Source organism: Hemitrygon akajei, chromosome 6 (genome assembly GCF_048418815.1).
Source record: "Hemitrygon akajei chromosome 6, sHemAka1.3, whole genome shotgun sequence".
Classification (NCBI taxonomy): domain Eukaryota; kingdom Metazoa; phylum Chordata; class Chondrichthyes; order Myliobatiformes; family Dasyatidae; genus Hemitrygon; species Hemitrygon akajei.
This window is the reverse complement of record NC_133129.1, coordinates 48,192,014-48,219,716: the sequence shown is the minus strand read 5'-3', so window position 1 is coordinate 48,219,716 and position 27,703 is coordinate 48,192,014. Positions and strand designations below refer to the sequence as shown.

Genomic DNA, 27,703 nt, shown 5'->3' with positions numbered 1-27,703 from the left:
GATCCAGTCCTCATATGGGGATCAGACATGGACAGGGTCAGCAATTTTAAATTCCTTGGTATTAGCATTTCAAAGGATCTGTCCTGGGTTAAAAACATAAGTAGCAGTACAAAGAAGGCATGAAAGTGCCTCTACTTTATTAGAAGTTTGTGATGATTCAGCATGTCATCTAAAACTCTGACTAACTTCTTTAGATCCCCAGTGGAGAGTATATTGCATCACGGTCTAGTATGGAAACACTAATGCCCTTGAACAGAAAAGCCAGTCCATCACTGGTAAAGCCCTCCCTCCACTGAGCTGTCGCAGGAAAGCAGCATCCATCAAAGGGCCTTCAACACCCCACCAATCAGGCCATGCTCTCCTCTCGCTGCTGCCATCAAGAAGGAGGTACAGGAGCCTCAGGTCCCACACCACCAGGTTCAGGAACAGTTATTACCCTCAACCATCAGGCACTTGAACCAGAGCCGGTAACTTCATTCACCCCAACACTGAGCTGATTCCACAATCTATGGACTAACTTTCAAGGACTCCACAACTCATTTTCTTAATATCATTTATTACTTATTTACCTGCTACTATTTTTCTTTTCATATTTGCACAATTTTTGCACATTGTTTCTCTGTCTTTGTGTGCAGTATTTCATTGATTCTATTGTATTCCCTTGTATTTTACTGTTTATGTTGATATATATGTACTTTGATAATAAATTTACTTTGAATGACCCAGATTTCTGGACCTTGTAGGGAAGGCACAGTAGTGTAGTGCTTAGCATAACACTTTACAATACAGGTGACCAAGGTTTGATTTCCACTGCTGCCGGCAAGTTCTCTTCATGACCATGTGGGTTTCATCCAGGTGCTGCGGTTTCCTTCCACAGTCCAAAGATGTACCAGTTGGTAGATTAATTGGTCACTGTAAATTGTCCTGTGATTAGGCAGGGATTAAACTGGGGATTGCTGGGTGGCATGGGACAAAGGGCCAGAAGGGCCTACTCCCGAGCTATATCTCAATAAATAAATAAATGTCACTGAAACTATTTTCTGCAATACTTACAAGACAATGGACAACACAAATATTCTTTGGATCTTGCTTCAACCACAAGTGCATATTCTTGCAAATGTTGTACAGATTTTGCAAACTTGGAGCACGTCTTGTTGGCCAACCACATTCAGAAACCTGGGATTTCAAAAACAGAGTAAATACTTTAAAAACTACTCTAGTATTTATTGAAACCAGTGTTATATATTACAGTGAATCTAAATATTGCTAAATCAGTTTAACTTTGCTCAGAGATTCTGAAAATACAAGTGTCCACTAGTACCTCACTTACAGAGAGCAGGAATAGCAGTAACCTGAAGTTGAATTACTGGCAGGGCTGTCATGCTGGGAAACTGGACCAAGCCCACCTTCTCCACTGATATTAACACAACAATAATCTGCTAACCAGCAGGTGGCGTAGTGGCATCAGCGCTGGACTTTGGAGCGAGAGGTCCCAAGTTCGGATCCAGCCGGCTCCTTTGCACGCTCTTCATCTGTGCTTGGGTTTAGTGTTAGCAACTCGACCTCGCCAGGTTTCAGATGCCGTACAATGACCAAAAAGATCAGTGCAAAAAGCTTGTCATGATGGCGCTCTGTCGACTCCACCAGGAGTTAAGGGCATGTACACACACACACACACACACACAATCTGCTCACAGCTCACTGTGGAGAAACAGCATTGTGAGGGCTGAGGCTGGGCAAGCAACATGATCAGGACTGTCCTCTTGCTGGCAATGTAAGTGTGGCCATTGCTGGTGTTATGAATTTACCACAGCTCGGAGGGGCCGAAGGGTGCGGGGTAGCCCCCTCCTTTGTGAGAATCGCAAGATCACTTTTGAGTCCATTCAGGAGACCCAGGAAATGAGAGAAAGACATGCAGAATCCACAAGTCTTTGGAATGTGTCTTGGTCTCCGAGAGGTGGACCCATTGATGCCGGCTATTGTCTCTTGGAGACGGACTTGTGTATTGCATCCTGTACGATGCATCGACGCCCCAGGCAATGAAACGAGGGGGAGGTTGGTGGAGGGATTGCATCATCCCAACCTGATTGACATCTGAGACCCTGTGAGTCAGGATAAAAGAGGGTTTGGGGAACAGCCCCTCAGACGCACCAGAAGAAACGCCAGCGATCCCGTAATAGCAAGAAACCAGGGGAAAGGCCACGTGCGTCTGATTCCATTTGCCCTGGAATCGGTGGGCCCTTTTCCACGGCCGAAAGGTTTTTAGCTAAAAACGGGGAAACCAACTCCCAACGACTCTTGAAGGATTGACATCATAAAAGGAATGGGCAAGTTTTAAACCCATCTTTCTCTCCAACCCAAAAGCTGCAGCTTGAATGAACTGAGTGACTTTTATATTTCCATCGGACAATACGTTATCCCCTAGACAACGATAGAGCTATTTCTTATTGATTATTATTATACCCGTGCTTTTAGATTTAGTATTGACGACGTATATTATCTGCATGTTTACATTGACATTATTTTGTGTATTTTTTTAATCAATAAATACTGTTAAAAATAGTACCATCAGACTTCAACTGACCTCTCTATCTTTGCTGGTAAGTGACCCAGTTACGGGGTACGTAACACTGGGAACTGGTGGCACCTTCTCCCAACCTCCACTACATGTGATAGAGGCTGCTGCTTTGATATACCAACAGGGTTGTGCTTGTAATTACAGAGAAATCTGCAGGCACCAGAGAGCTGTGAAGCTCAGAAAGAACAAGATGATAGTGACTGTAGGATGTTGGCAGTTTTCAAGACGTGGAGGAGGTGATGTGAGCTCTCCAGAGGATGACAGATGTAAATTCTTTCCACAATTTATTTTTTAAAATATAGGGAACGATGAGAACAAAGGGCCAAGAGCATCATAACAAATCAGCCCACTGCAAACTGCATTAAATCATGAGAGGCATGGATAGGATGAATGCACACAATCAAGAACTAGAGGTGTTGCTTTAAGATGAGAGGGAAGAGATTTAATAAGAACATGGGGGACAATTTTTTCACCAGAGGGTGGTCAGTGTGTGGAATGAGCTGTCAAAGGAAGACATTGAAGCAGATACTGTACATTAACAATGTTTAGAAAATACTTGGACTGGTACATGTAAAATTTAGAAGGATATGAGCCAAACATAGACAAATGAGACTAGTTTAGTTGAAACCTTAGTCACTTGAACAAGTTGGGCCAAAGGGCCTATTTCAGTGCTGTATGACTCTATGATTGGATATACTTTTAGAAAAAAATGTGTTTCATCAGTGCTGAATTCCAGTATCCTTGCCCATGCAGTCAAAAGGTGATATATTCAAGGTGAAATGTAAAAGATTTCAACACAATCCAAGGCTGTTGCTCTGAGCAGTGACTTCCAGACTGGGCTTCGATGCTTTCTAATAACATGGTATATACGAGGCTTTAATAAAGAGGGGATTTAGCTAGAAAAGTCCACAAAAAACTCAATACAATTGCTGCCTCAGTAGGAGGCTATTTGAACTCCCTAGAAATCCATTTGACTGACTCATCCCTTTAAAGAAATGGCCAACCACATCATCGGTATTTAAGTGTACTTGAAGATGACCAAGTAAAACTTCCATTCAAAAATGGCAGGAACTACTGCTTTAAAACAACACTGAGAATGTGCTGGATTCTGAGGTGTTGCCCTTTGGGTAAAACTTTAAGCAGAAGCCAAATGCCCACTGTTATATACATGAGTTCCCAGAGCACTATTATACTTAGCAATATTTACTCTTTATACAATATCAATAAAATACATGGTCATTTCCTCATTGCTATCTGTAGGATCTACAAATAAGCTCCCAAACTTCCAGTATTTCAATTGCAAATACACTTTAAGAACACATAGCTTGATGTAAATGCTTTGTGACATCTTGGGGTCTAAAGGATGCTGCATGTTTCCCACAACCAAAGTTCTCTTTATCTCATCTTCTCGTTATTTATTGCTATTCATTTATATTTACATTTGCACAGTTTATTGTCTTCTGCACTCTGGCTCATCTTTCATTATTCCTGTTATGCTATTCTATAGATTTGCTGAATATGCCTGCATAAAAATAAATTTCAGCATTGTATTTGCTGACATTATGTGTTTTGATAATAAAATTTACTTTGAACTTTGATAAACACAGCTCTCACCTTTAAAACCATTATGGTGTAAATTCTAATTTTCTGCAAAATATATACAACCGATCTAATATGAGAACATTCAGTCTGTAACAAATATTTAAGCAAATCCCAATCTCAGATTGAACTGCAATTTTTGTGTAAGTTAAACATTAATTTAAAAGTGTTGCAAATGCAAAATTGTACAGATTAAATGCCAGGATATTAACTTTTTGATTGTCTTCTTATATCTTCATTTCATTCAAAAGAATGATTAACTACTAGTCAGGAAATTTAAACCCAAGAATTCTTGGGAATTATAGAGCCTTACATCATGGAAACAGGCCCTCAGACCCATCAAATCCAGGGCAAACATCAAGTGTCCATTTACCCGAATACCAAATTATTCTCCACACATCTACTGCAACCTTCCTTCTTCTAGATTTGACAGGAAAGATATATTCCAGCAAGGCACTGATCTAAGAGGAGACCAGAGTGTGTTGAGTCAAAGAACATCAGGAATAGAAATTGGAATAGATCATCCAGCACCTTGTGTGTTTCTCTACCATTCAACAAGATTGTGGCTATCTTCTAGCCTCAGTGCCACTATCCTGCACTAAAAATAAAACTGTTTTATCCATTAATAGTTAAAATCATTCATCCCTGTCTTGCACACATTGTCCAAATGAGTCTGCATGACACTCTTTAGAAGCAGGTTCCAAGGAAGACTTTATTTTTCTCACTTTTGTCCTGAATGTCTGGCCCCTTACATTGTGACCGGCTTCTGGTTTTATACATGCCAGCATGGAGAAACATCAACCCTGCACACTCCCTGTCAAATTCATCAAGAAGCTTGCAACAGAAACAGTAATACTGATATAATAGTTCAATTAAATAAGTAGTGCAAAAATAGAAATTAAAAAATATATAGTGAGGTAGTAGCCTTCATGGGTTCAATGTCCATTCAGAAATCATGTGCAGAAGAGAAGAAGCTTTGAATCACTGAATGTGTGCCTTCAGGCTTCAGTACCTGCTTCCTGAAAGTAACAAGGCATGACCTGGGTGATGGGGTCCTTCATGATAGACACCATCTTTTTGAGGCATCACTCCTTCAAGATATCGTGGAACTACAGAGGCTAGTGCCCATGATGGAGCTGACTAAGTTTACAACTCTCTGCAGCTTATCTTGATCCTGTGCAGTAGCACCCCCATACCAGATGGTAAAGCAGCTAGTTGGAATGTTCTCCACATTTGTGAGTGTCTTTGGTGACATATCAAATCTCCCCAAACTCCGAGTGAAATACAGGCACTGACATACTTTCTTTGTAACTGCATTAATATGTTGGGTCCAAGTTAGATCCTCAGAGATATTGACACCAGGTACTTGAAATTGCTCACTCTTTCCTCTTCTGATCCCTCCTTGAGGACTAGTTGTGTTCTTGCATCTACCCTTTCTGAAGTCCACAATCAGTTCTTTGGTCTTACTGATGTTGAGGGCAAGGTTGTTGCTGTGATACCATTCAACTAGCTGATACATCTCGCTCCTGTACACCCTCTCATCACCATCTGAAAGTCTGCCAACAATAGCTGTATCATCAGCAAAATTAGAGATGGCAAGTAAGTTGTGCCTAACCACACAGTCATGGGTGTAGAGACAATAGAGCAGTGGGCTAAGCACACATCCCTGAAGTGTGCCAATGTTGATTGTCACAAGGTGGAGATGTTATTTCCAATCCACACAGATTGTGGTCTTCTGGTTAGGAAGTCACAGAGGCCCAGAGCTTTTCAGTCAGAACTACGAGAATGATTGTGTTAAACACTGAGCCTCATTTCTCCCCCCATCTCCACTTTTAAACTAAAGTATCTACTCTAACCCCAGCTTTGATGAAGGGACTCGGCACAAAACCTCAAACTGTTTATTCCACTACATAGATGCTGCCTGGCCTGGTGAACTTCTCCAGCAGTTTGTGTGTGTTGCTCCAGATATCCACCATCTGCAGAATCTCTTGTGTTTCTGATTAACCGGTTTAGCTTCCCACAGATACAGCCTGACTGGTTGAGTTCTTCCAATATTTCTGCTTTTGTTTCAGATTCCAAAACTTGCAGTTTTGTTTTCTACAAGAAATTTTCACCTATCATTCTTCCAAACTCAAAAATATCTGGGACCCGTCTGCTGAAACTGCCCTCATACAACAAAACCACTATCCCAGAAATTAGTCTGGCAAAACATTGCTGCACTCCTTTTATTATTGCTAGTCAGTCATATGAGCAGTGATGGACAAAATTAATCAATTGTGGGAACAGAATTAGTGAGAAACTTTTCCTAATCAATAACAGGTGACATAGATTTGTAGAGAACAGAAATGGTCCACCATACCAATCTTTATTAATCCCATTAGCCTGTAATATGTAGATGTCAGGAGAATAAAGGATGAAACTCAAATTATAATACCCTGAAGTCACATACACAAGCTGGCGAAACTCAGAGGCCAGACAGCATCTATGAAAAACAGTAAACAGTCAAAAAGACCCTTCATTGCTTCTCATCTCTTTTCTCCCCAGTTCTGATGAAGGGCATTGGTCTGAAACTTTGACAGTTTATTCTTTTCCATAGATGCTGCCTGGTCTGCTGAGTTCCTCCAACATTTTGTGTGTGCCTCCAACATCTGCAGATTTGCTCCTGTCTGGGATATCCTGAAGTCAGTTTCGTTGTACAGAACTATCACAGAAATAGAAACTTCAGTTTCTCTTTCTCTTATTAATCCATCTTTGATTTAAAAAATGGCATAATTTAATTCCTAAAAAAAAATGAAAATTCCATAGCTTGCATATCCACAGTTGGTAGAACCACAAATAATCATAAAATTCCAGCATTTTCTTTTAACATTGAAAACTTCATTACAGAAAATAACCCAACCCTTATTTAGACCATTTGGATAAGAAAATCCAGAGACATTTTTATCAGCAAAATAATGGAAAGAAATAACTAGGTCACCTCTCTAAACAATCTCTGGAAAATAAAACTGAAATCTTCAGAACAAGATTGCAGTACCAGAGTGACACCAGGGACTGCTGTATACTTTGCTTCACGGAAACATGGCACACACCCACCATTTTGGATCCTGCACTGCAGCCCGATGGCTTTACCATTCTTCGCAAAGACAAGACTTTCAGGGGGTGTGGAGGTAGAGTATGTTTTATGATTAACTCATTGTGGTGCACATATGTGGCGGTTCTGTCTCAGATCTGCTCACCCAACCTGAGAGGGTGAAGGGGTTTCCCGCCATCAGCTTGGTAATAGTGTACATTCCACCTCAAGCCAATGCCAGGCAGACACTGAAGAAGCTGAGCTTTCAACAGTCATGAAAGAGTGCACCCAGATGCCTTCCCTATCATTACAGGGTATTTCAACCAGGCCAGCTTGAATAAGTCTCTGTATAACTACCACCAACATATCATCTCTGGGACCAGACCACTGTTATACCACCATCAAGAATGCTTACCATGCCATCCCACACTCACACTGTGTTAAGTCTAAACTCCTGGCTATACTTCTACTCCCAGCATATTAGCAGAAACTAAAGACTGCAGCACCAGTGGTGAGGCTGATGAAGGTATGGTCAAGGGAGGCAGAGAAGAACTTACAGGACCTCTTTGAGTAGGTGGACGGGACAGTACTCAGCAACCAACTTCATCAAGAACTGTGTAGATGAGTATATGCCTTCGAGATCATACTGCCCAACTCAAGCCAAAACCAGTGAATGAACCTGGAGATTCAGTCTGCTGAGGGCTAGATCTGTGGTACTTGAGGTAAGTGATCCAAAACTATGCAAGTTATGCAGGTATGACCTACAGAAGACTACTTTGAGCAAAAAAAACACACAATTGTAATTGAAGCTGGAGACAGAAACAGGTGCACGTCAGCTCTGGCAGGGTTTGTAGGCCAGGACTTCCTACAAGGCAAAAGCTAACACCATCAATGGTTGTGATGCTCCACTCCCAGATGAGCTCAATACCTTTAAGGCACGCTTCCAAAGAGAAAATAAAAGTAAACCTGCAGGAATCCCTGTAGCACCTGGTGACCCTATGATCTCTGTCTTGGAGGCCAATGTCAGAACATCCTTCCTGAAGGTGAACACACGAGGCATTAGGCCCTGATGACAGGGCACTGAAACCCTGTGCCAACCAACTGGTGGGAGTGTTCAAGGACATCTTCAATCTCTCATTGCTGTATTTGGATGTTCCCACTTGCATCAAAAGGGTCAATCATACCAGTGCCCAAGAACAGGATGAACTGCCTCAATGACCATCACCTAGTTGCATTCACATCTCCTGTAATGAAGTGTTTTGAGAGTTTGGTCATGGCTAGAATCAACTCCTGCCTAAGCAAGGACCTGGGCTCAATGCAATTTATCAATCACCAAAACAGGTCTTCAAGCGGATGTAATCTCACTGGTTCTCCACCCAGCCTTTTACCACCTAAACAACAGCAATACCTAGGTCAGGCTGCCGTTTATTGATTACAGCTCATAATCATGCCTTCAAGGTGCCCTTATTATTAAACAATGTATAAATTATACAACTTTGAAATTTGTTTGCTTACAGGCAGTTGCAAAGCAAGGAACCCGAAAAATCCCAATTAAAAGTAGTAAGACCAACACCCCAGTGCCCACAGAGAGAGAAAATAAAGAAAAAACACAAAACAAATCATATAAACAATAGAAGGGTGCAGATACAGCATTCCGAACCAAATTGAGTCCTTAGATGCAAATCTCCAGGAGTAGCCCAAAGTAGGCCCAAAGCCTCAGTATTCAGTTCATCATATTAGTAAGAGCAAATCACAGCAATGATCACAGACACAAAGCACAGCAGCCGGGGCAGTCTCACAGCCTTAGTATCATGGACAGAGAAGCCCCCAAACTATCTGGGCCAGCATTTAAATTGTCCGAACCTCGCAGCAGGACCCGGGCCCTGCTGCCGGCGAATCGCTAATGGCCTAGATTTTGCTGCTGAAGGAGCCATTGTTGACCTCTCCAAATCAGCTCGCCACCCAGGGCAATCTAACCTTGTCCAACTCTCAACACCATGCCTTTCCAGTCTACATGAGATGGCATTTAGATTGTCCAAAGAGCGGATTGTACCTCGTATTAGGACCCGGGCCTTGCTGCAGTGAGTCACTCTGGGCCTTGAACAAACAAGCCACCCATCGATTTGCTTCGAACCTGGACTTCGCTGCCAAAGAAGCCGTTCTCAATCTCGCCCTCTGCAATTCAGCTGGGCGTTTAGAGCAATCCAACCTTGTACCTGGATTAGTTGGAAGGGCATCAAAACTCTTCCGCTCTGTCTTCTCCCATCCAAATCGTTCACTCCAACAAGCATGTATCCAGCTCCCAGTACGCTGATTTTGCAGCGCACCAGTATGATACATCACAAAAATTCACTTTGTCTTCACCCACTTCTTCATTGCTTGCGGTGGTAGTTTACCAAAATTTACTTCAAAAAAAAGTGTTATCAATAATGGTTTTAATCCAATTCCTTTGCTTTCGAACTACCAGTCAGCTGTCACACATCTTCGGTAGCGTCATCTTAAACCAGGAAAAAAACCTTCAGTTCTAATCAACAAGCTAAAACCTGGGCTTCTATACCTCTCTCTGCAAATGGACTTCACTGGGAAACCAGAGTCAGTGCAGATCAGAAGTAACATCTCATTGCTGGCCTATTTCAAGGTTGCGTGCTTAGCTCACTGCTCCACTCTCTCTCTACATCCATGACTTGTGGCTAGGCACAGTTCTATAAACTTGCTAATGACATAATTATTGTGAGCAAAATTTCAGATGGTGCTGACGTGGCATACAGGAGTGTGATAGATCAGCTGGTTGAGTGGTGTCACAACAACTTTGCACTCAGCATCAGAAAGACCAAGAAAGGGGAAGTTGAGAGAGCACACACCACTCCTCTTTGAGGGGTCAGCAGTGGAAAGGGTGAGTAGCTTCAGAATACTGGGTATCAATGTCTCTGAAGACTAATCCTGATTCCAACATATTGATGCAACTACAGAGAAGGCACAACAGCGGCTACATTTCATTAGGAATTTGAGCAGGCGGTAGGTCACCAAAGATTCATGCAAATTTCTACAGGTGTATTGTGAAGAGCATTCTAACTGGCTGCACCACCATCTGGTATGGAGGGGCCACTGCACAGGATGGGAAAAACTACAGAATGTTCTAAATTCAGCCAGCTTCATCATGAGCACTAGCTTACCCAGCACTGAGGATATCTTCAAAAGGTGATGCCTCAGAAGGTGGCATCCCATCACCTGGGATATGCCCTCTTCTCATTGCGACCATTATGGCAGTTGTACTGGAGCCTGAAAACACGTGCTCACTGTTTCGGGAACAGCTTCTTCCCCTCTGAATAGAAATGACTTCATGGAACCTACCTCATTTTTTTGCTCTCTTTTTGCACTACACCTTACGTGTAATTTAAAATTATACATATACTTCTTATTGAAAATTGTAGCATTTCTATTATTCTGTATTTGATTGTAATGCTGCTATAAAACAAAAAAAATTCACGACATATGCTAGTGATATGAACCCTGATTCTGAAAGTCAAAGGAAGATCAAAGTGACAACCTAGGCAAGACAGTGAATCGCTCAATGTTAAGGCAATAATCCTGCACAAAATAACCTGTTTTGCCAAAACACTCAAAGATCTACACAACAGCTTCCAACTTCAAGAGTAAGCAACAATAAACCTGTCAATAAAACAGAAGGCATAACATTTCCCCTTCCAAATACACGGCCAAAAAACCTCTAGAAATAATCCTTAACTGAAGACACTTAATGCTCAATTTGTAAAAATAACAAAACATATTTCTATTGTGTAATTTTAATCTAATGTAAAACAACATTAGACATAGTTCATGTCTGTAAACTCTTAGCATCAATACATAGTTAACTTTTTGATATAGTTCACCAATGTGTACAGAATTTGACAATCTGAGGAAGGATTTACAGAAACAAATTGGGTAACCAGTGTTGTTGTTGTTGTTGTGTGTTTTCTCTCTCTCTCTCTCTCTCCCCCCCTCTCCCTCTCCCCCACCAACAACCCCCCCCCAACATTTCCAATATTGAAAAGTGCCCACAATGAATCTTTCTGTAGGGCTCTTCCCCAACCCAAAATTTCAAAGATACAGCTACTTGACCATATTAATAATTAATTTTAACAACAGAATATACAGAACAGAGGCCACCAGTAAGAAAAGAATAAAATTTCACATTTGCTCAGAAGTCTACATCTGCACTCTGAATATTTCTCATTTCCATAGGTAACTTTAACCTTTATTATACATACCCTGTTATGGAATCTGGAAGACCTATAGGATCGTTGCGACAGATTATATACAGCGTAGTGACCTGGATGACGGGAATCTAGAAACAACCTGACATCTTCAATGTTATTCTTGATTGCTGACTCAACACCTTCAGCTGGAAATGACATGACTGTAGGGAAAATAAAAAATATTTTACAAATACTTGACACCAAATTGCAGGGTTGTAAATTACAATGTATTTAAATGACATCAGAACACATTAATTAGATTACTGATTTGCACTCCTAGGTGTCTATTATTCTCTATGGAAAACATTTATCTAAAAATTGTAATTAGAATGACTACTCTGTAATTATTACTCCATTCTTATTTTAGATAGTTCTGCATCTACTAAATGTGGATCACCATCTGATTGTACCTTCTTCACAATCATAATTGCAATAATTGTATGTTTTCAGAAGCTTTTCCCACTATTTTCCTCAACTGCTGGGTGGTCACACAAGATCAACATTTCATGAGTAACACACAAAGTCTCTTTAAGGTTTCAAACCAAAGTTCTAATATTAAATTGAGTTAAAGCAATACACTGAGAAGTGAAAGTCTTCTGTTTTTAATGGAATATCCAGAAAGTTTGGGTCACATCATAATCATAACAGTGCATTTCATGATAGTAAATAAATGTCTGTTGGAAAGTGCTGCTATCCCATTACGTCTGAGTCATGAACAAGTAACTCAGATAAAAGTTAGCTTTCAAGGGAAAATTAAATCTATTGTTTAGAAACAGTTAATGAAACATTTAGTACCTGAAACACAAAGGATTACTGACTTACCAGCTATTCTTGTGGTTACGTACGAAATGTCCAAATCTCCTTTAGCATAACTGATCAAAAAAAGCATAATAGTGACACATAAGAATATATTGCAAAACAAAGAAATATTTAACAACTAATAGCTAGGATCATGCTGCAGAATGAGGTAATCATGCACTAGCTTGGAGAGTACAATCAATATCTTAGGTAATCATTTATTTCACACAAGGATACGTTTGCATTTAGAAACAGATAGAAAATACAATTATTCAGATGTTATTGTTACTGCTTGGTAAATTAACACCTAAAGGACAGCTCCAGCAGAAGTAGCCAATGTTACAGACCATGTTATTTTTGTGCCACTTTTTGAATGAACAATCCAGTAGTCTTTTTCCACTACATTTCCCTGTATCCCTATTATCAAAACTACCACTAAATCTACTTCTATCACAATTTCAGCAAGATGCAGTTGGTAGAGCTACTGTGACACAGTTCCAGTGATCCAGATTTAATCCTGACCTCCAGGGCTCTCTGAGTGAGGTTTGATGCTTTAACTGTGATCAGGAGTGATCCAGAGATGTGCAGCTGACAGGTTTACTCAGCCACTAGACCATTTTACATAGTGATGAGAATGTAGTGACACTGCCACAGGGAAAATCAGTGAGAAATGGAATCACTTTGCAGCTCAGCATTTTCTCAATGAGCAGAAATAGACTCGTATTTTGGAAGAAAAGATTCCCCGAGAGACCAAAACAAAAACAATTAGTTAATGGAACTAATAAACGTAAATCAGAATAAGAACAAAAGTCATTAAGAAAACTTGCATCATAAAATAATTCTTAGTCTGATACAGTAGTTCTACATTTCTCCATTTATGAATTCAACCAATCTGGTCAAAGATGATTAATGAATACCGGGTGCAAGGAAATGCCCCAAAACTAATAACAGAACTAAACAGGCTTGTATTTGCATAGCACCTTTCCTGTAGGAAAATAATCTAATGGAATGAAAGAAATTGGATGGTAGGTTGTGGGTGAAGTATCATAAGAGGTTACTAAAACCTGTGATGTTGAAATAATTTATAAATCAATAAGTTCCTGAAAATCCAACAAAAGTGTGGAATGGATAGCTCCTACATTTATTCTGGATAAACATGAAACAGCTGATACTCAGATGTGGAGCAACACACAATCTCTGAAAGAAATTGGCAAGTCAACCACCATTGGTGGGAGGAAAGAAATTTTCAATGTTTCAGGTCAAAACATTCCATCAGGGCTGAGAGTGGAGAGGTAAAATGTCCAACATAGAGAGGGGAAGGGGAGTGGCAAGAAAGGTGATATGTGGACTAAGGAGAGGTGTAAGATTACAAGCAGATGGTGCCAGATACCAAAGGTGAGCAGAGAGTTAGCTACAAGGCTATGGCAGATGTATTTTATTCTTTCATTTAGAGATACAGCACGGTAACAGGCCCATCCAGCCCAATGAACATGGGCTGCCAAATTACACTCGTGTGACCAATTAACCTACTTACCCATATGTCTTTGGGATGTGGGGGAAAACTGCAGCACCTGGAGGAAACCCACATGATCACAAGGAGAATGTATAAATGCCTGATGGAATTGAACGCAGGTTGCTGGCACTGTAATAGCACTAAGCTACCATGCCACCATTCTCTGACTGGAAAAAGATAAAGACAGACAGAGAGGAAAAAGTGAAAAAAAAATCAAAAGATAGAGCAAGATGGTGGATCGTCTGAAGATGGGAAATAGCTTCCGGGGTGGGGGGGGGGAGGGGAAGACAAACAGGAACACGATGTGCTACCAGAGCTGGATTCAAATAAGAAGATGAAAATGAAAAACATTAGAGAAAATGGAAGTGATGAATCAGAATCAGGTTTTATTATCACTGATATATGTAATGAAATTTGTTATTTTTCAGCTGCAGTACAGTGCAATACACAAAAAAACTATAAATTACAATAACAAATATTTATATAAGATTTAAATTAAATTAGTGCAAAAAGAGAACAAAATTATTGAGGTAGTGTTTGTGATCCATTTAGAAATCTGATGGCAGAGGGGAAGAAGCTGTTCCTAAAACTCTGATGTGTCTTCAGGCTGATGGTATGGGAGGTGTGGTGGGTGGATGAAGTCAGCAGGAAGAAGGGGACAAGAATGGGTGAAGGGAGTGCTGGGAAGGGGGACAAAAATGGGGAACAGGAGGATCAGAAGGAAAAAGGTGCTGTGGAAAAGAGAAAAATGAGTTACAAAAGTGGAAAATGCATTATTCATGCCATGGGTTGTCAACTACCTACGTAGCTTATATGGCATTGGTCCCTCAATTTGCATTGGGCTTCATCTTGGCAGTGGAGAAGACTAAGAATGGACAGGTCAGGTGGGAATGGGGAGTGATTTGAAACAGACTGCAACCAGGAATTCAGGATGGCCACTCTGAACGAAGTGCAATCGCCAGGTCTGTGCTTGGTCCTGCCAATGTAGAGGAAGCCACATCGAGAGACTGAAATGCAGTAGATGTTGGAGAAGACACATGTGAACCTTTGCCTCACCTGGAAAGTCTGATTAGGTCTGAAGGAGGGGGTGTAAGGGCTAGTGTTAAATCTGCTGCAAGGGCAGAGGTGGGGTGGGTGTGTGTGTGTGTGTATATACACATACACGGACCAGGGAGTCATGAAAGCAGCAGTCCCTGTGGAACGTTACAAGGAGTAGGGAGGAAAATTCCTGTGATTCAGTTTCAAATCTGCTTAGTCGTTGCATGGAACCAGTTGTTAAGAAAGAGACTTTGTGGCAGGAAACAAAGACAATGGTATTGGTCTATCAGTAAAAGGAACTTTGTGCTCACCTACCAGTAGATGATAAACAAGCAGACTGGTGATTTGCGGAATGTGAAGAGTGATCAGAGATCGTTGGGAGTTAAGGTTGGAGAGTTGGATACCATCATCATGCACTTGGGATTTTCTAATGCTCACATTCCATGAAAGTTTCTCATTACCTTCAACTTCTATTTTGAATCCATTTATTTATATTCTTTTCTATTCAGTTTCCTTAAAAATGTCACTACATTAAAGGTGCTATATAGATGCAAGATTGTTTGTTTATATATTTAGAGCAGCAGGTTCCAAACCTTTTTTTAATGCCATGGACCCCTACTATTGACCGAGGAGTCTGTGGACCCGAGGTTGAGAACCCCTGATTTAGGGATACAGCACGGTTAACTGACCCTACTGCCCCAATGAGCTCACACCCTCCAGTTACTCCCATGTAACCAATTAACCTACTAACCCATATGTCTTTGGAACATGGGTGGAAACCAGAGCACCCGGAGGAAACCCACACAATCACGGGGAGAATCTACAAACTCCTTTCAGACAGTGGCAGGAATTGAATCTAGGTCACTGGTGCTGTAATAGCATAATGCTGAGCGCTATGCTACCATGCCGCACCGCCTGTTGGTAATGTTTAATTTTATTAAAAAGAGCTTCGAATCAAAAAACCTGAAACCCTATTAGTAGAATAAAGAAACAAAGTTAAATACAATAAACTTATGAGATCAATCATCAAAGCTACAAGTGTTTGTAAAAGATGCATTTAAATAGAGCAGACAAGTCTGAATAAAGATCTGCATGTTAAAGTCAAACTCTAAATACCACAAAACAGGTCACACAAAACTGATGAAAGGCCAAAGCATTAACTGTTCCTTTCCTCTCAAACACCTCCAAGCCTGCTGATAAGTCCCAATATTTTCCCTTTTATTCCAATTTAAAAAGATCTATTTTTAAACTTATTTCATCTTCAATTTTATTCCTGCAAAATTAGTCACAAATACTTCCTATCACACCATATACAAATAATTCTCAACACATTAAATTAATGGCTCCTTTGGTATTATAGGTAGATCCTAACTCTATAAAATGATCTCAGTACAATTAATCCTCTGTGTAACTGTCAGAGGAAACAATGTATTTCTATTCTTTTTAGCTACAAAAAAAGTCTTCCATAAAAATCAATTTTAAAGTTGTGTTTGTTACTACTCATCATCCAACAAGATTAAACTGAAGCTACTCCAAGACAGAAATTATTTGAGCATTTGACTTAAGTAACTGAGAACCTATGGCTGTAAATGCTAAAATAAAAGAGTGTGATTTTATTGAAAACTGCCCTATGCACTGTTCAGGGCTTTCGAATGGTCATGACCAACATCAGAAGTTAGAATCACTCCCTTCCTCACTCCAAACATCCCTGAAAAAACACCTCAGGAGCAGACAAACTAAACAAACATAGTGGGCTGGAAAGTTCTGGTTGTAACCTACTGGTCAAAGTCACTGCCCTCACACCCCAGACCCAGATGTACAGGCCTTGGAATCAGTCACAACTAACCCTTAGGAAGCACACTGCAGAGGCCATGCCCTGAAATATTCCTTGACACAGGCAATACTGGAGCATAGCTTCATTTCCAATTAAAACCAGGAGTAAACCTAATAGTTTTAAATCACTCATATGGTGATATATTTAAATATTATAAGTGTTATCAATATTTTAAGATATGACATTAAAGCACTTAGAAATTATGAATTTTCAGCCCCTAGAACTTGACTATAGCACCAGATCAACATGCATCTTTTACAAATATTTCTGCAGACTACAAATCCCAATTTAAATGAATGCAGTCAATGATCCAACACAAGGTGATTGGGCTCATCTATTAGACACCACAGAGCACAGCAAAAGAAACAGTAAGAGCTGTCACTCAGCAAAGTTTGGATGTAACGAAGATTCTGGTCTGAAGGCTGATCTGCCTAAGCCCAGGAAAGACTTCACCTCAAACACTTGAGCACCAGAAATTCATTTTAGGATCACCAGCAATGGCCAGAGAGACTCAACCCAGCATCCTTCTCATAGATCCACAATGACATCCCTGGGAACTGTAGCACACATGGTTAACAACCAACCTATGCAAAGTGACAGAGAAGTAGCAGGAAGATTTCAGATCAATCGGTATTTTGGAAAATTGCTAAGCCCTGCCCATTCGAGTGATATATTTTAAGAAATTCTTCCCAACTCTTTCTCATTTAAATAGCACTCATCCTACTACAAAACAGAAGTTATCTAAACTATGTTGTAACCTTTATGAAAGCAACATGCAAAAAACACTCTACTCTGAATTTCACAGCAAATTGACACCCAAATCACACAAAGTCTTAACAGTACACAAACAGCTGAGTTTATTTACCTGGGATTGCTACGAGAAGCAAAGAGATGTTGAGAAAAACAGAAATGGAGCAATGAATACTCATTGTGACAAGAGCAACATTCCCAATAGGAAATCAAATTGATAAGTGTATACAACTCATCAATAACAAAACCTCTTTTTATGAAATCTTGGGAAAAAGTATTCAAATTGAAAAGGAAAATTAAAATATCAAAATAATTGGCCACCCAGCATGAATGGCATTTATGTTAGACAAACTAATTTTCTGTATTTTTGAATCTAACAACAAACTCCAGAGAAAGGCAGCTTCATTAATGAGTTGTCATTGAATTAGGAAAACAAACGGAAACCTGGCTATCCCTTAAGGTTGATATTTATCCCTCTTGATTGACTTAACAATCAGAACAATGGTTTTTAATGTGAGATCTGTTGTCCTGGCTAACATCAATGAATAGGAACAGAGTGATCATTCATAAAAAAGAGGAAATGTAAAACTAAGCATCTTTTCAGCATTTCCTCTGTATCCACATACATTTTTATTTATTGAGGTAAAGCACTGAATAGGCCCTTCCAGCCGAGCCACCCAGTAATCTCCCAATTTAACCCTATCCTAATCATGGGAAAATTTACAATGACCAATAAACATACCAACTGTACATATTTGAACCGTGGGAGGAAACCGAAGCACCAGAAGGAAACTCATGCAGTTACAGGGAGAACCTGTCCATCAGGCTATCTTACAGGCAGGCAGGCAGTGGTGGAAACTGAACCCAGGTCACTGGTAATGTAATCACTACTAATATTTCTGGTGTCAAAATAGTTGTTGTGTTGTGTCTAGTGTGGTGGTGTCGTGGGGAATGCTTGTCACTCTCAATTTCAGCTTCCACTGCTGGCTAGCAGTCTTGCGAAAAGGAAATCTGAATGTGTACAAGGGGTGATTGATAAGCTCGTGGCCTAAGGTAGAAGGAGTCGATTTTAGAAAACCCAGCACATTTATTTTTCAACATTGTCCACTCCTACATTTACACACTTAGTCCAGCGGTCGTGGAGCATACGAATCTTGGACCTCCAGTAAGTGTCCACAGCAGGTGTGATTGATAAGTTTGTGGCCTAAGGTAGAAGGAGATGAGTTATACAGTTCTCGTTACATGCACGTGCAGTTCGACTCTTTGAGTGATTACACAGAAAGTTTGAAGTTTAATAACTCATCGGGGGTGATTGATAGGTTCGTGGCCTAAGGTAGAAGGAGATGAGTTATTAACTTCAAACTTTCTGCGTAATCACTCAAAGAGTTGAACGGCATGTGCATGTAACGAGAACTGTATAACTCATCTCCTTCTACCTTAGGCCACGAACTTATCAATCACCCATCTGTGGACTTTCTGGAGGTCCAAGATCTGTATGCTCCACGACCGCTGGACTAAGTGTGTACATGTAGGAGGGGACTATGTTGAAAAATAAATGTGCTAGGTTTTCTAAAATTGACGCCTTCTACCTTAGGCCGCGAACATATCAATCACCCCTCGTAAATCTCTCCCTGCCAGTACATAGCCTACCCAACAGTAAGCCTCATGTAATGCCTCCTCGCTGGCGGCACACAGAAACTGAACTTATTTCGGACTCAGGTTGAACTATAGAGGATGGGAAGGAGGTCTGGCCCTGCACACATCGCACATATGGTCCACTGGTGTGTGGACACACCCTGGTGTTCGTGAACCAGATCCCCAGCTATGGGTAAATAGCCCCACTTGTCTTATGGGCAGCCTTGAGAGAGACAAAGGCTATGGGAGCAAACCCAGACAACAAATCTGGAGTGGAGCCCCTAAGGCGGCTGGACATTATTGAACATCCTTCCTGCAGCTCCTGCAGCCAAGCTGGTGTCAAATGTATTGCTTCATAAGCCTTCCTTTGGACTACACTGGTGAAGCTGAGAGAAGGATCTTGAAGACTAGGCATCTCAAGATCTCCATACCTTCCACCCAAGCTTATAATGACGATCATCATCACCCATTGTCCTTCGAGACAGATGCATGCCAACCACCACTAATATTTCTTCTTGCAACAAAGAGAGCACTCTATCTGGATGCATAATGACTTGGTATTCCAACTGCTCAGAACATGACCACAAGAAGTTGCAGAGTTGTGGACAGAGCTCAGCACATCCCCTCTATGAGTCTTGTTTATACTTTTCGCTGCCTCAATAAAGCAGCCAGCATAATCAAAGACCCCACCCACCGTGGACATTCTCACTTCTCCCCTTTCCCATCAGGCAAAAGATACAAAAGCCTGAATGCACTTACCACCAGGCTCAAGGACAGATCCTACCCCACTGTTATCAGACTCCTGAACTGACCTTTATACACTATGCTAGACTCTTGACTTCCCAGTCTACCTCGTTATGATCTTGCACTTTATTGTTTACCTGTACTGCACTTCTTTGTAGCTTTTACACTTTATTCTACAAGGCTGTTTTACCTTGATCTATCTCAATGTACTGTGTAATGATATTGATCAGTATGAACAGGATACAAGACAAACTTTTCACTGTACCTCTGTACATGTTACAACAATAAAGCAATACCTATTGGCTTTATTGTCTTTTTTTGTATGCTAGATTTTAAACTAATGTATTCTTCTGCAATTCCTTTTAGAATCAGAATCAGGTTTAATATCACCAGCATATGTCACAAAATTTGTTAACTTAGCGGCAGCCGTACAATGCAATATATGATAAATTTTCTGTCTGGGTCTCTAAATTCTGTGATCCAAAAGAAATGAACTCAAAAAATGATAGAATGTGACATAATACTATTGAGCCCGAGTTCCAGCAATTTGAAATTAAAACATGAATTAAAGCAGGGTATGACAGCTCTTGTAGTCCTGGCTTCCCAGTACTGAAAGTGTAATTACACAAATTTGAGCTATCACACTTCCTATGTGCTGGTCTGTGAGCACCATGTTAAGAATACAGCCAACACTTCATTGCAGTATTGCACTTTACTACTTTGTGGATGTGGAACAATTGAATACACAAACACCAAGATACTAATGCATAGCACACCTGTGGATCACAGGATCTCACTTGCAGCCTGCCTAGAAAATACCCCTCCAAGTGATGCCATGTGCTAAGTTGTACTCTTCTGAAAAACATACCTTAATGTGTTGCAGAACAGCACAGCCTAGCACGTGTCGTAACTGCGGATCACACACTCCGTGGTACACTTGCTCTAAATCGTGGTGCATCGATGGAACAGACACAAGTGTAACTCCATCTTCATCTTTACTTACTTGGCAACTGACTGGATCACCTTTGAGGATGTATCCTTGATGTTCGTCAGGAACCGTTCCGTGCCACCTTTGAGGATATCAAACAACCCTCCAGGATGCTGTATATCATTGTCAACACCTAAGGAATATATGAACAATTAATCCATCAAGATTCAGTCTTCATTAGCCTGTACCTTCCATTCTTATTCACCACAAATTAATTAATACATTTTAAAAAAAATTTTAACTTCAAACCAGTATAATTTCAAACCTGCACTGCATGATTAATACAATTTACTTCTCACATAGGTTAAGTCTGAAGACTCACTATACTTACAAAATGGTCATACTTTAAACTGTCTCCTCCTTACAACTGGAATCCTATGTCATTATTATTTACAAGTTCAAGTTTATTGTCATCTGACCATACACTTATTCAACAAAATTAAGCAATATCCCTCCAGACTACGATGCAACCACATGACATATATCACACACAGCATATAAACCAAAATATTATTTTTATTTGAAGCTGATATGCAGTCTGCCAGTCCTAGCCTTGATGGTTCTGGACCTCCCTCCAGACGGTGGTGGGTCAAAGAGACAGTGGGATAGGTGGTAGGGATCCTCAACAATGTTTTTTGTCTGCAACGCTCCCAGTAAATGTAGGAAGACTCCAATAATCCTTTCATCATTTTTCCTTTCCTCTGTAGGGTCTTGCAATCTGATGCCTTGCAGTTTCAGTACCACACAATGATGTGGCCAGACAGGATACTCTCAATAGCGCTCCTGTAGAAAGTTGTCAGAATGGGGATGGGGAGTTCCTCAGAAAGTGTAGATGGTCCTATGTCTTCTTGACAAGTGAGAACGTGATATGGGTCCAGGTTGGATTATCTGTTATATGCACACCAAAGAACTCTGTGGTGTTCACGCTCTTCCACGGCAGAACCATTGATGGGCAATGCAGAGAGGTCCAGAAGTTCACAATCATCTCTTCTGTTTTGTCCAAGTTGAGACTCAGGTTATTGTTCTCATACATTTGACAAGACTCTCTGTGTGCCGACTCATTGCTGCTGATGAGACCAATTACTGCAATATCAGTGAACTTGATGATGGAGTTTGAGCTGACTCTGGCAGTGCAATTTTGAGTCCAGCAGTGTGAACAGCAGCTGACTGAGCACACAACCTTAGGGGGGTGGGAGCACCAGTACTCAGTGTGATGGAGCTTGAGATGTTGCAGGCCAACTCGGATCGACTGGAGTCTTTCCATCAAGAAGGCCAATATTCAGTTACAGAGAGGAGTGTTGAGTCCCAACGAGGACAGTTTACCCACCAGCTTCTGAGGGATGATTGTGGTCAACACTAGACTGAGGTAAATTAACAACATCCTGGCATACAAGACATCATTTTCTAGGTGGGACAGGGTGCAGTGGAAGGCCAAGGCAATGGCATCACCAGTGGACTGGCTTGAATAGTATGTGAACTGGAAAGTGTCCAACGTAGCTGGAAGCTGGGACTTTATATGATCCATTACCAGCTACTCAAAGCACTTCTTGGCTGCTGAAGTCAATGCCACTGGGGTAATCATTTAGATTAGTTACCATTGCTCTCTTGGGCACTGGAGTGATTAAGGCTGCCTTGAAGCCTGCAGTGACAGTGGACTGTTTCAGAGAGACATTAAAGATGTCTACACAGTCCTTCAGCACCAGATCAGGTATGTTGTCCAGCTCTGCAGCTTTACGTGGGTTCATCCTGGCTAGGTTCCTCCTCACTTCAGCTGTGGCTAGATAGCGTGCCTGTTCCTCAGGAAGAGAGGAGTCTTTCCTCAATGTCGCATCATTCAATTGGTCAAATCATGCATACAAAGCATTCAGCCTTTCTGGAAGGGAGGCACTGCTATTACTGATGAGCAGGGTTGTCTTGTAATTGGTTACGGTTTGCATACCTTGCCACAAGAACCTTTAAACCCTGGTGTCACAGAAGTGTTTGTGGATTTTCTGTGCATACTCATGTTTTGCCTTCCTGTTGCATGGGAGAGCGCAGCTCTTGCTACCCTTAGAGTCGTCCTGTCCCCCAATCTGAAGGCAATACCTCAATTCCTCAGCAGTGCACAAACCTCTGCAGCCAGCCATGGTTTCTGGCTTGACATGGCAGTGTACTGTTTAATCACAGTAACGTCCTCAACGCACTTTCCTATGTAGCTATTCACCAATCCCGCATACTCATTAACATTGACATGATAATCATAGGTAGTCAACTCTCTGAATATGCTTCAGTCCGTGCTTTCAAAGCAGTCCTGCAGCACTGAGGTAGCACCTTCTGGCTGGGTCCTGATCTCCCCAAGAACTGGTTTGACCCGTTTAACCACTGGTCTGTATGTAGGGTTAGCAAAATGGATATGTGGTCTGCAAATCCAAAGTAAGGGCAGGGGATAGCCTTGTAGGCGCCATGAAATTTGATATAAACCAGGTCTAATATATTCTCTCCTCAGGTTGCAAAGTTGACATGCTGGTAGACTTTGGCAGGACTGTTTTTAAGTTGGCATGATTGAAGACACCAGCAACAATGAAGGTGAGTGGCTTTGACGATGCAAATTGTGCAGTAGAACTCCTGCAGCACTTCCCCAGCATGAGGACAGCGGGGGGGTGGGGGGGGGGGGGAAATAAACAGCAATAATAACAATGGCAATGAACTTGGTAATCACTTCATTAGAAATTCTATCTCTAATGAGCAGTGGCCCAATACTACCGAGGCATTCACACACCACCTCTTATTGATGTAGACACATATACCACCTCCGGAGTTCGTAGTATTTTTGTCATCCAGAAAGGAGATTAGATCTTCTAGCTGGATGGCAGAGTCTGGAATGGTGTCTTGAAGCCATATTTCTGTCAGGATGAGTGTACAACAGTCCCTCATCTCTTGCTGGTTCAGATGCAGATGCATGCAATCCAGTTTATTTTCCAGTGACTGACATTAGCAGATAGAATCGACAGAAGCGTGGGCCTGCAAGATCTGCTTCAAATCTCACTTTAATACTGGTGCGCCTACCACACTTCTGCGTTTGAGGACACTGCTTCCAATAGTTGCTTCCCTAAGCACCTTTAGTAGACTGCGGAATGGAGTGTGAGCTCGCTCCCCGCATTCATCTATAACCATGAGGCACCTTTGTTATCCGCTCACTAACTACAGATCTACTGTTCTTTATGTCCTGCAGTGTTTTTCAGTCGTAGAAAAGACAAATAGGACAAGAAATTTCACTACTGATTGGAGCCCGAGTGGCCGCTGCAGCCTTACGCGCCACCATCTTGTGATGTAGAAAATACGGGTACAAAAAAATACAAGGGTATTTTTGTAAAGCAAATTTGACTAAAAATATTTCAACTAGACCTTGCTGCCTCAGTAAAGCAGATAGCATAGTGAAAGATCCCACTCAATCTCAACATTCTCTCCTCTCCCACTTCCCATTGGGCAGAAGATACAAAATCTAGAAAGCACATACCACAGCTGGATAAATGTCAACATGATATATAATGGGGTCATATTAAGCAACAATTTTGTTGGGCTTCCTCCTTACTGCCACTCACCAAAGTATAATAGAAATTGGAAGACGCAACAAGACAGTGATCCAAAACACAGGAGTAAATCAACAACAGAATGGTTTAAAAATAAGAAAATTTGTGTTCTGGAATGGCCAAGTCAGAGTCCAGACCTTAACCCAATTGATATGGCGTAGCATGGTGTGAAGAGGGCTGTTCATGCAAGGTATCCCAGAAATATTGATGAACTGAAATAGTTTTGTATGGGGGAATGGTCTAAAATTCCTCCTCACCATTGTGCAAGACAAATCAGCAGCCGCAGGATATATTTGGTGGAGGTTATGTTGCTAAAGGGGGCTCTACCAGTTTTTTTTTTAAATACAAGGGTTCACATGCTCTTTCCAGCTTGAACCGTGAATGATTAAACAATGTCTTCAATAAAGACATGAAAAGTACAATTGCTTGTGTGTTATTAGTGTAGGCAGATTATGCTTGTCTATTATTGTGACTTGGACAAAGATCAGACCACATTACATGGGCAATTAATGTAGCAAATCAGGTAATTGCAAAGGGTTCACAAACTTTTTCTTGTACCTGTATGTGGATTTTCATTCTATTGCTTCATAACTTTAAATGAAATTACAGATGTATCGTAGAGCAGTACAGCAGAGCTACAAGCCCTTCAGCTCAGTGAGTCCACTACCGAGCTAGTCCAATTACCTGCATTTGGCCCATATCCCTCTAGAATCATAATTATCATCACTGACATAAGTTGCAAAAGTTGTTGCTTTGTGCCAGCAGTACAGAACAGTACATAAAAGTTACCAAAAAAGATAAATAATGCAAAAGAGGAACATTGAGGCTGTGCTCATGGATTCATGGACAGTTTAGAAATCAGATGGTGGAGGGGAAGAAACTGTGCCTAAAACATTTGAGTGTGTCTTCAGGCTCCTTTATCTTTACCCCATTGTAAACTCTCTCCGGTCCTGTTCACCCTGTACACATCAGACTTCCAATATAACTCGGAGTCCTGCCATGTGCAAAAGTTCGCTGATGACACGGCCATAGTGGGGTGTGTCAGGAATGGACAGGAGGAGGAGTATAGGAAACTGATACAGGACTTTGTGATATGGTGCAACTCAAACTACCTGCGTCTCAATATCACCAAGACCAAGGAGATGGTGGTGGACTTTAGGAGATCTAGGCCTCATATGGAGCCAGTGATCATTAATGGAGAATGTGTGGAGCAGGTTAAGACCTACAAGTATCTGGGAGTACAGTTAGACGAGAAGCTAGACTGGACTGCCAACACAGATGCCTTGTGCAGGAAGGCACAGAGTCGACTGTACTTCCTAAGAAGGTTGGCGTCATTCAATGTCTGTAGTGAGATGCTGAAGATGTTCTATAGGTCAGTTGTGGAGAGCGCCCTCTTCTTTGTGGTGGCGTGTTGGGGAGGAAGCATTAAGAAGAGGGACGCCTCACGTCTTAATAAGCTGGTAAGGAAGGCGGGCTCTGTCGTGGGCAAAGTACTGGAGAGTTTAACATCGGTAGCTGAGCGAAGGGCGCTGAGTAGGCTACGGTCAATTATGGATAACTCTGAACATCCTCTACATAGCACCATCCAGAGACAGAGAAGCAGTTTCAGCGACAGGTTACTATCGATGCAATGCTCCTCAGACAGGATGAAGAGCTCAATACTCCCCAATGCCATTAGGCTTTACAATTCTACCGCCAGGACTTAAGAACTTTTTAAAAGCTATTATTAATGCTTTTTGAGATAGTGATTTAGATGCATATCATATTTTTTTTTACTGAGTTAAGTATTGTATGTAATCAGTTTTGCTACAAGTGTATGGGACATTGGAAAAAAATTGAATTTCCCCATGGGGATGAATAAAGTATCTATCTATCTATCTAATATTGAGAAGACAGCATTTTCTGGGTGCGTGAGGGTCCTTAATGATGAACCTATCCAAGTGCTTCTCAAATGATACTACTGTATGTGTCTGGCATCTTGTTCCATATACTCATTAGCATCTGTGTGATAACAATGCCCCTCAGGTCCATTTTAAATCTTTCTCCTCTCACCCTGAACGTATGCCCTCAAGATTTGGACTCCCCTGCCCTGTGAAAACACTGTTACCATTTACCTTATCTATGCTTCTCATATTCTTATATACATCGATAAGGGCCCTCTCATTCTCATCTCAGAGACACCTTCTCATAACAGAGATCATTCTGATTGAAAATAGAGCATCTCATCATAATTCCAGGCACACATGAGTTGAGCAGTAAGTAGAGCACCCCATTCTCTGCCTTGTATGTCTCAAGTGGCACAGCTTGAAACAGCTCCAGCTTCTGGCTTCAACCCTGCACGCAGGTCTCAGATGTTGTCTGTGTGGAATCTGAATATTCTCCTGTGATTGAATGAGTTTCTTGCCACATCAAAAAGACATGCTGGTAGGCTAATTGCCTCTAACATAATCAGGCCACTGTGGTAAGATGAAACAGAATTAGAGATCTTTCTGATGCAATAGCTATAAACTGACTGAATAGGTTGAGAAGATGGCTGACTTCAGTTCATTTTTGACTCTGGTTACACAGGTTTGCCTGTCTGAGGGGTTTATGGGAAATCATTGTGATTTCAGTAAATTGCATAGCAGGGGTCTTGCCTTATATGGAGTTGTTATTCACTTTAAGTGGAAATAGGGACACCCTGAACAGTATAATAGTAAGGTTTATTCAAGGGATTTTTGGAGCTTCTCCATGGGCCAGATCACAACCAGTGCCTGGTGGCCTTCATACCCCTTCATGGGGATCCCTGGGGGGGGGGGGGGGGGGTAAAAATTGAGTGGTTAAGAATATATAAGCAGTGCTCCTAATTGTTAATTGATTATGAATATTACTATGAATCACATGCTTGATTTATTAATGGAGAATCAAATAAAGTCATCTTGAGTTTTGTTCTTTTAACTGAATTAAGACAAGATTTGTAGCTGCAGTTATAAGGTGAATTAAATCTATAGTTAGTTAAACAAAGTTACTTGAGTTACTAATTTTCTTGTTCTTTTAGTTAAGATAAAGTTACTTAATCAAACTATTTGTGCAGTTGTATCTTTCATTGCTCTCTCAGTTGCTTGAGAAGAATCAAAAGAAACCTGAGCTCTGTTCGAGACAGGTACTGAAAGAGAATGGGTCACAGGGGAAATAAGTAGTGGAATTAAACTGATGGGAATGTTCTGGAAGCTAGCAATGGACTCCATGAGCCAAATGCCTCCTCCTGCATCATAACAAAATATAATTTGACATCATGAACACAATTTTTCATTTCAGCTTATTTCTCTCGTCACTGCTGATATTAACCAGA

At 41.1% G+C, this 27,703-nt stretch overlaps 1 protein-coding gene across 4 annotated transcripts in view; it reads right to left on the bottom strand.

Annotated features, from left to right (window-relative positions):
* gak (cyclin G associated kinase) overlaps positions 1 to 27,703 on the bottom strand; it is a 123,729-nt gene that overhangs the window by 53,648 nt on the left and 42,378 nt on the right. For all 4 annotated transcript variants that reach the window (XM_073048343.1, XM_073048345.1, XM_073048346.1 and 1 more), the window contains exons 11-14: positions 20,819 to 20,936; positions 12,326 to 12,375; positions 11,516 to 11,664; positions 1,054 to 1,176 (exon numbers count right to left, since the gene is read on the bottom strand). In XM_073048343.1, coding sequence (XP_072904444.1) covers positions 1,054 to 1,176; positions 11,516 to 11,664; positions 12,326 to 12,375; positions 20,819 to 20,936 — 440 coding nt within the window. The remainder of the gene's footprint in view (positions 1 to 1,053; positions 1,177 to 11,515; positions 11,665 to 12,325; positions 12,376 to 20,818; positions 20,937 to 27,703) is intronic.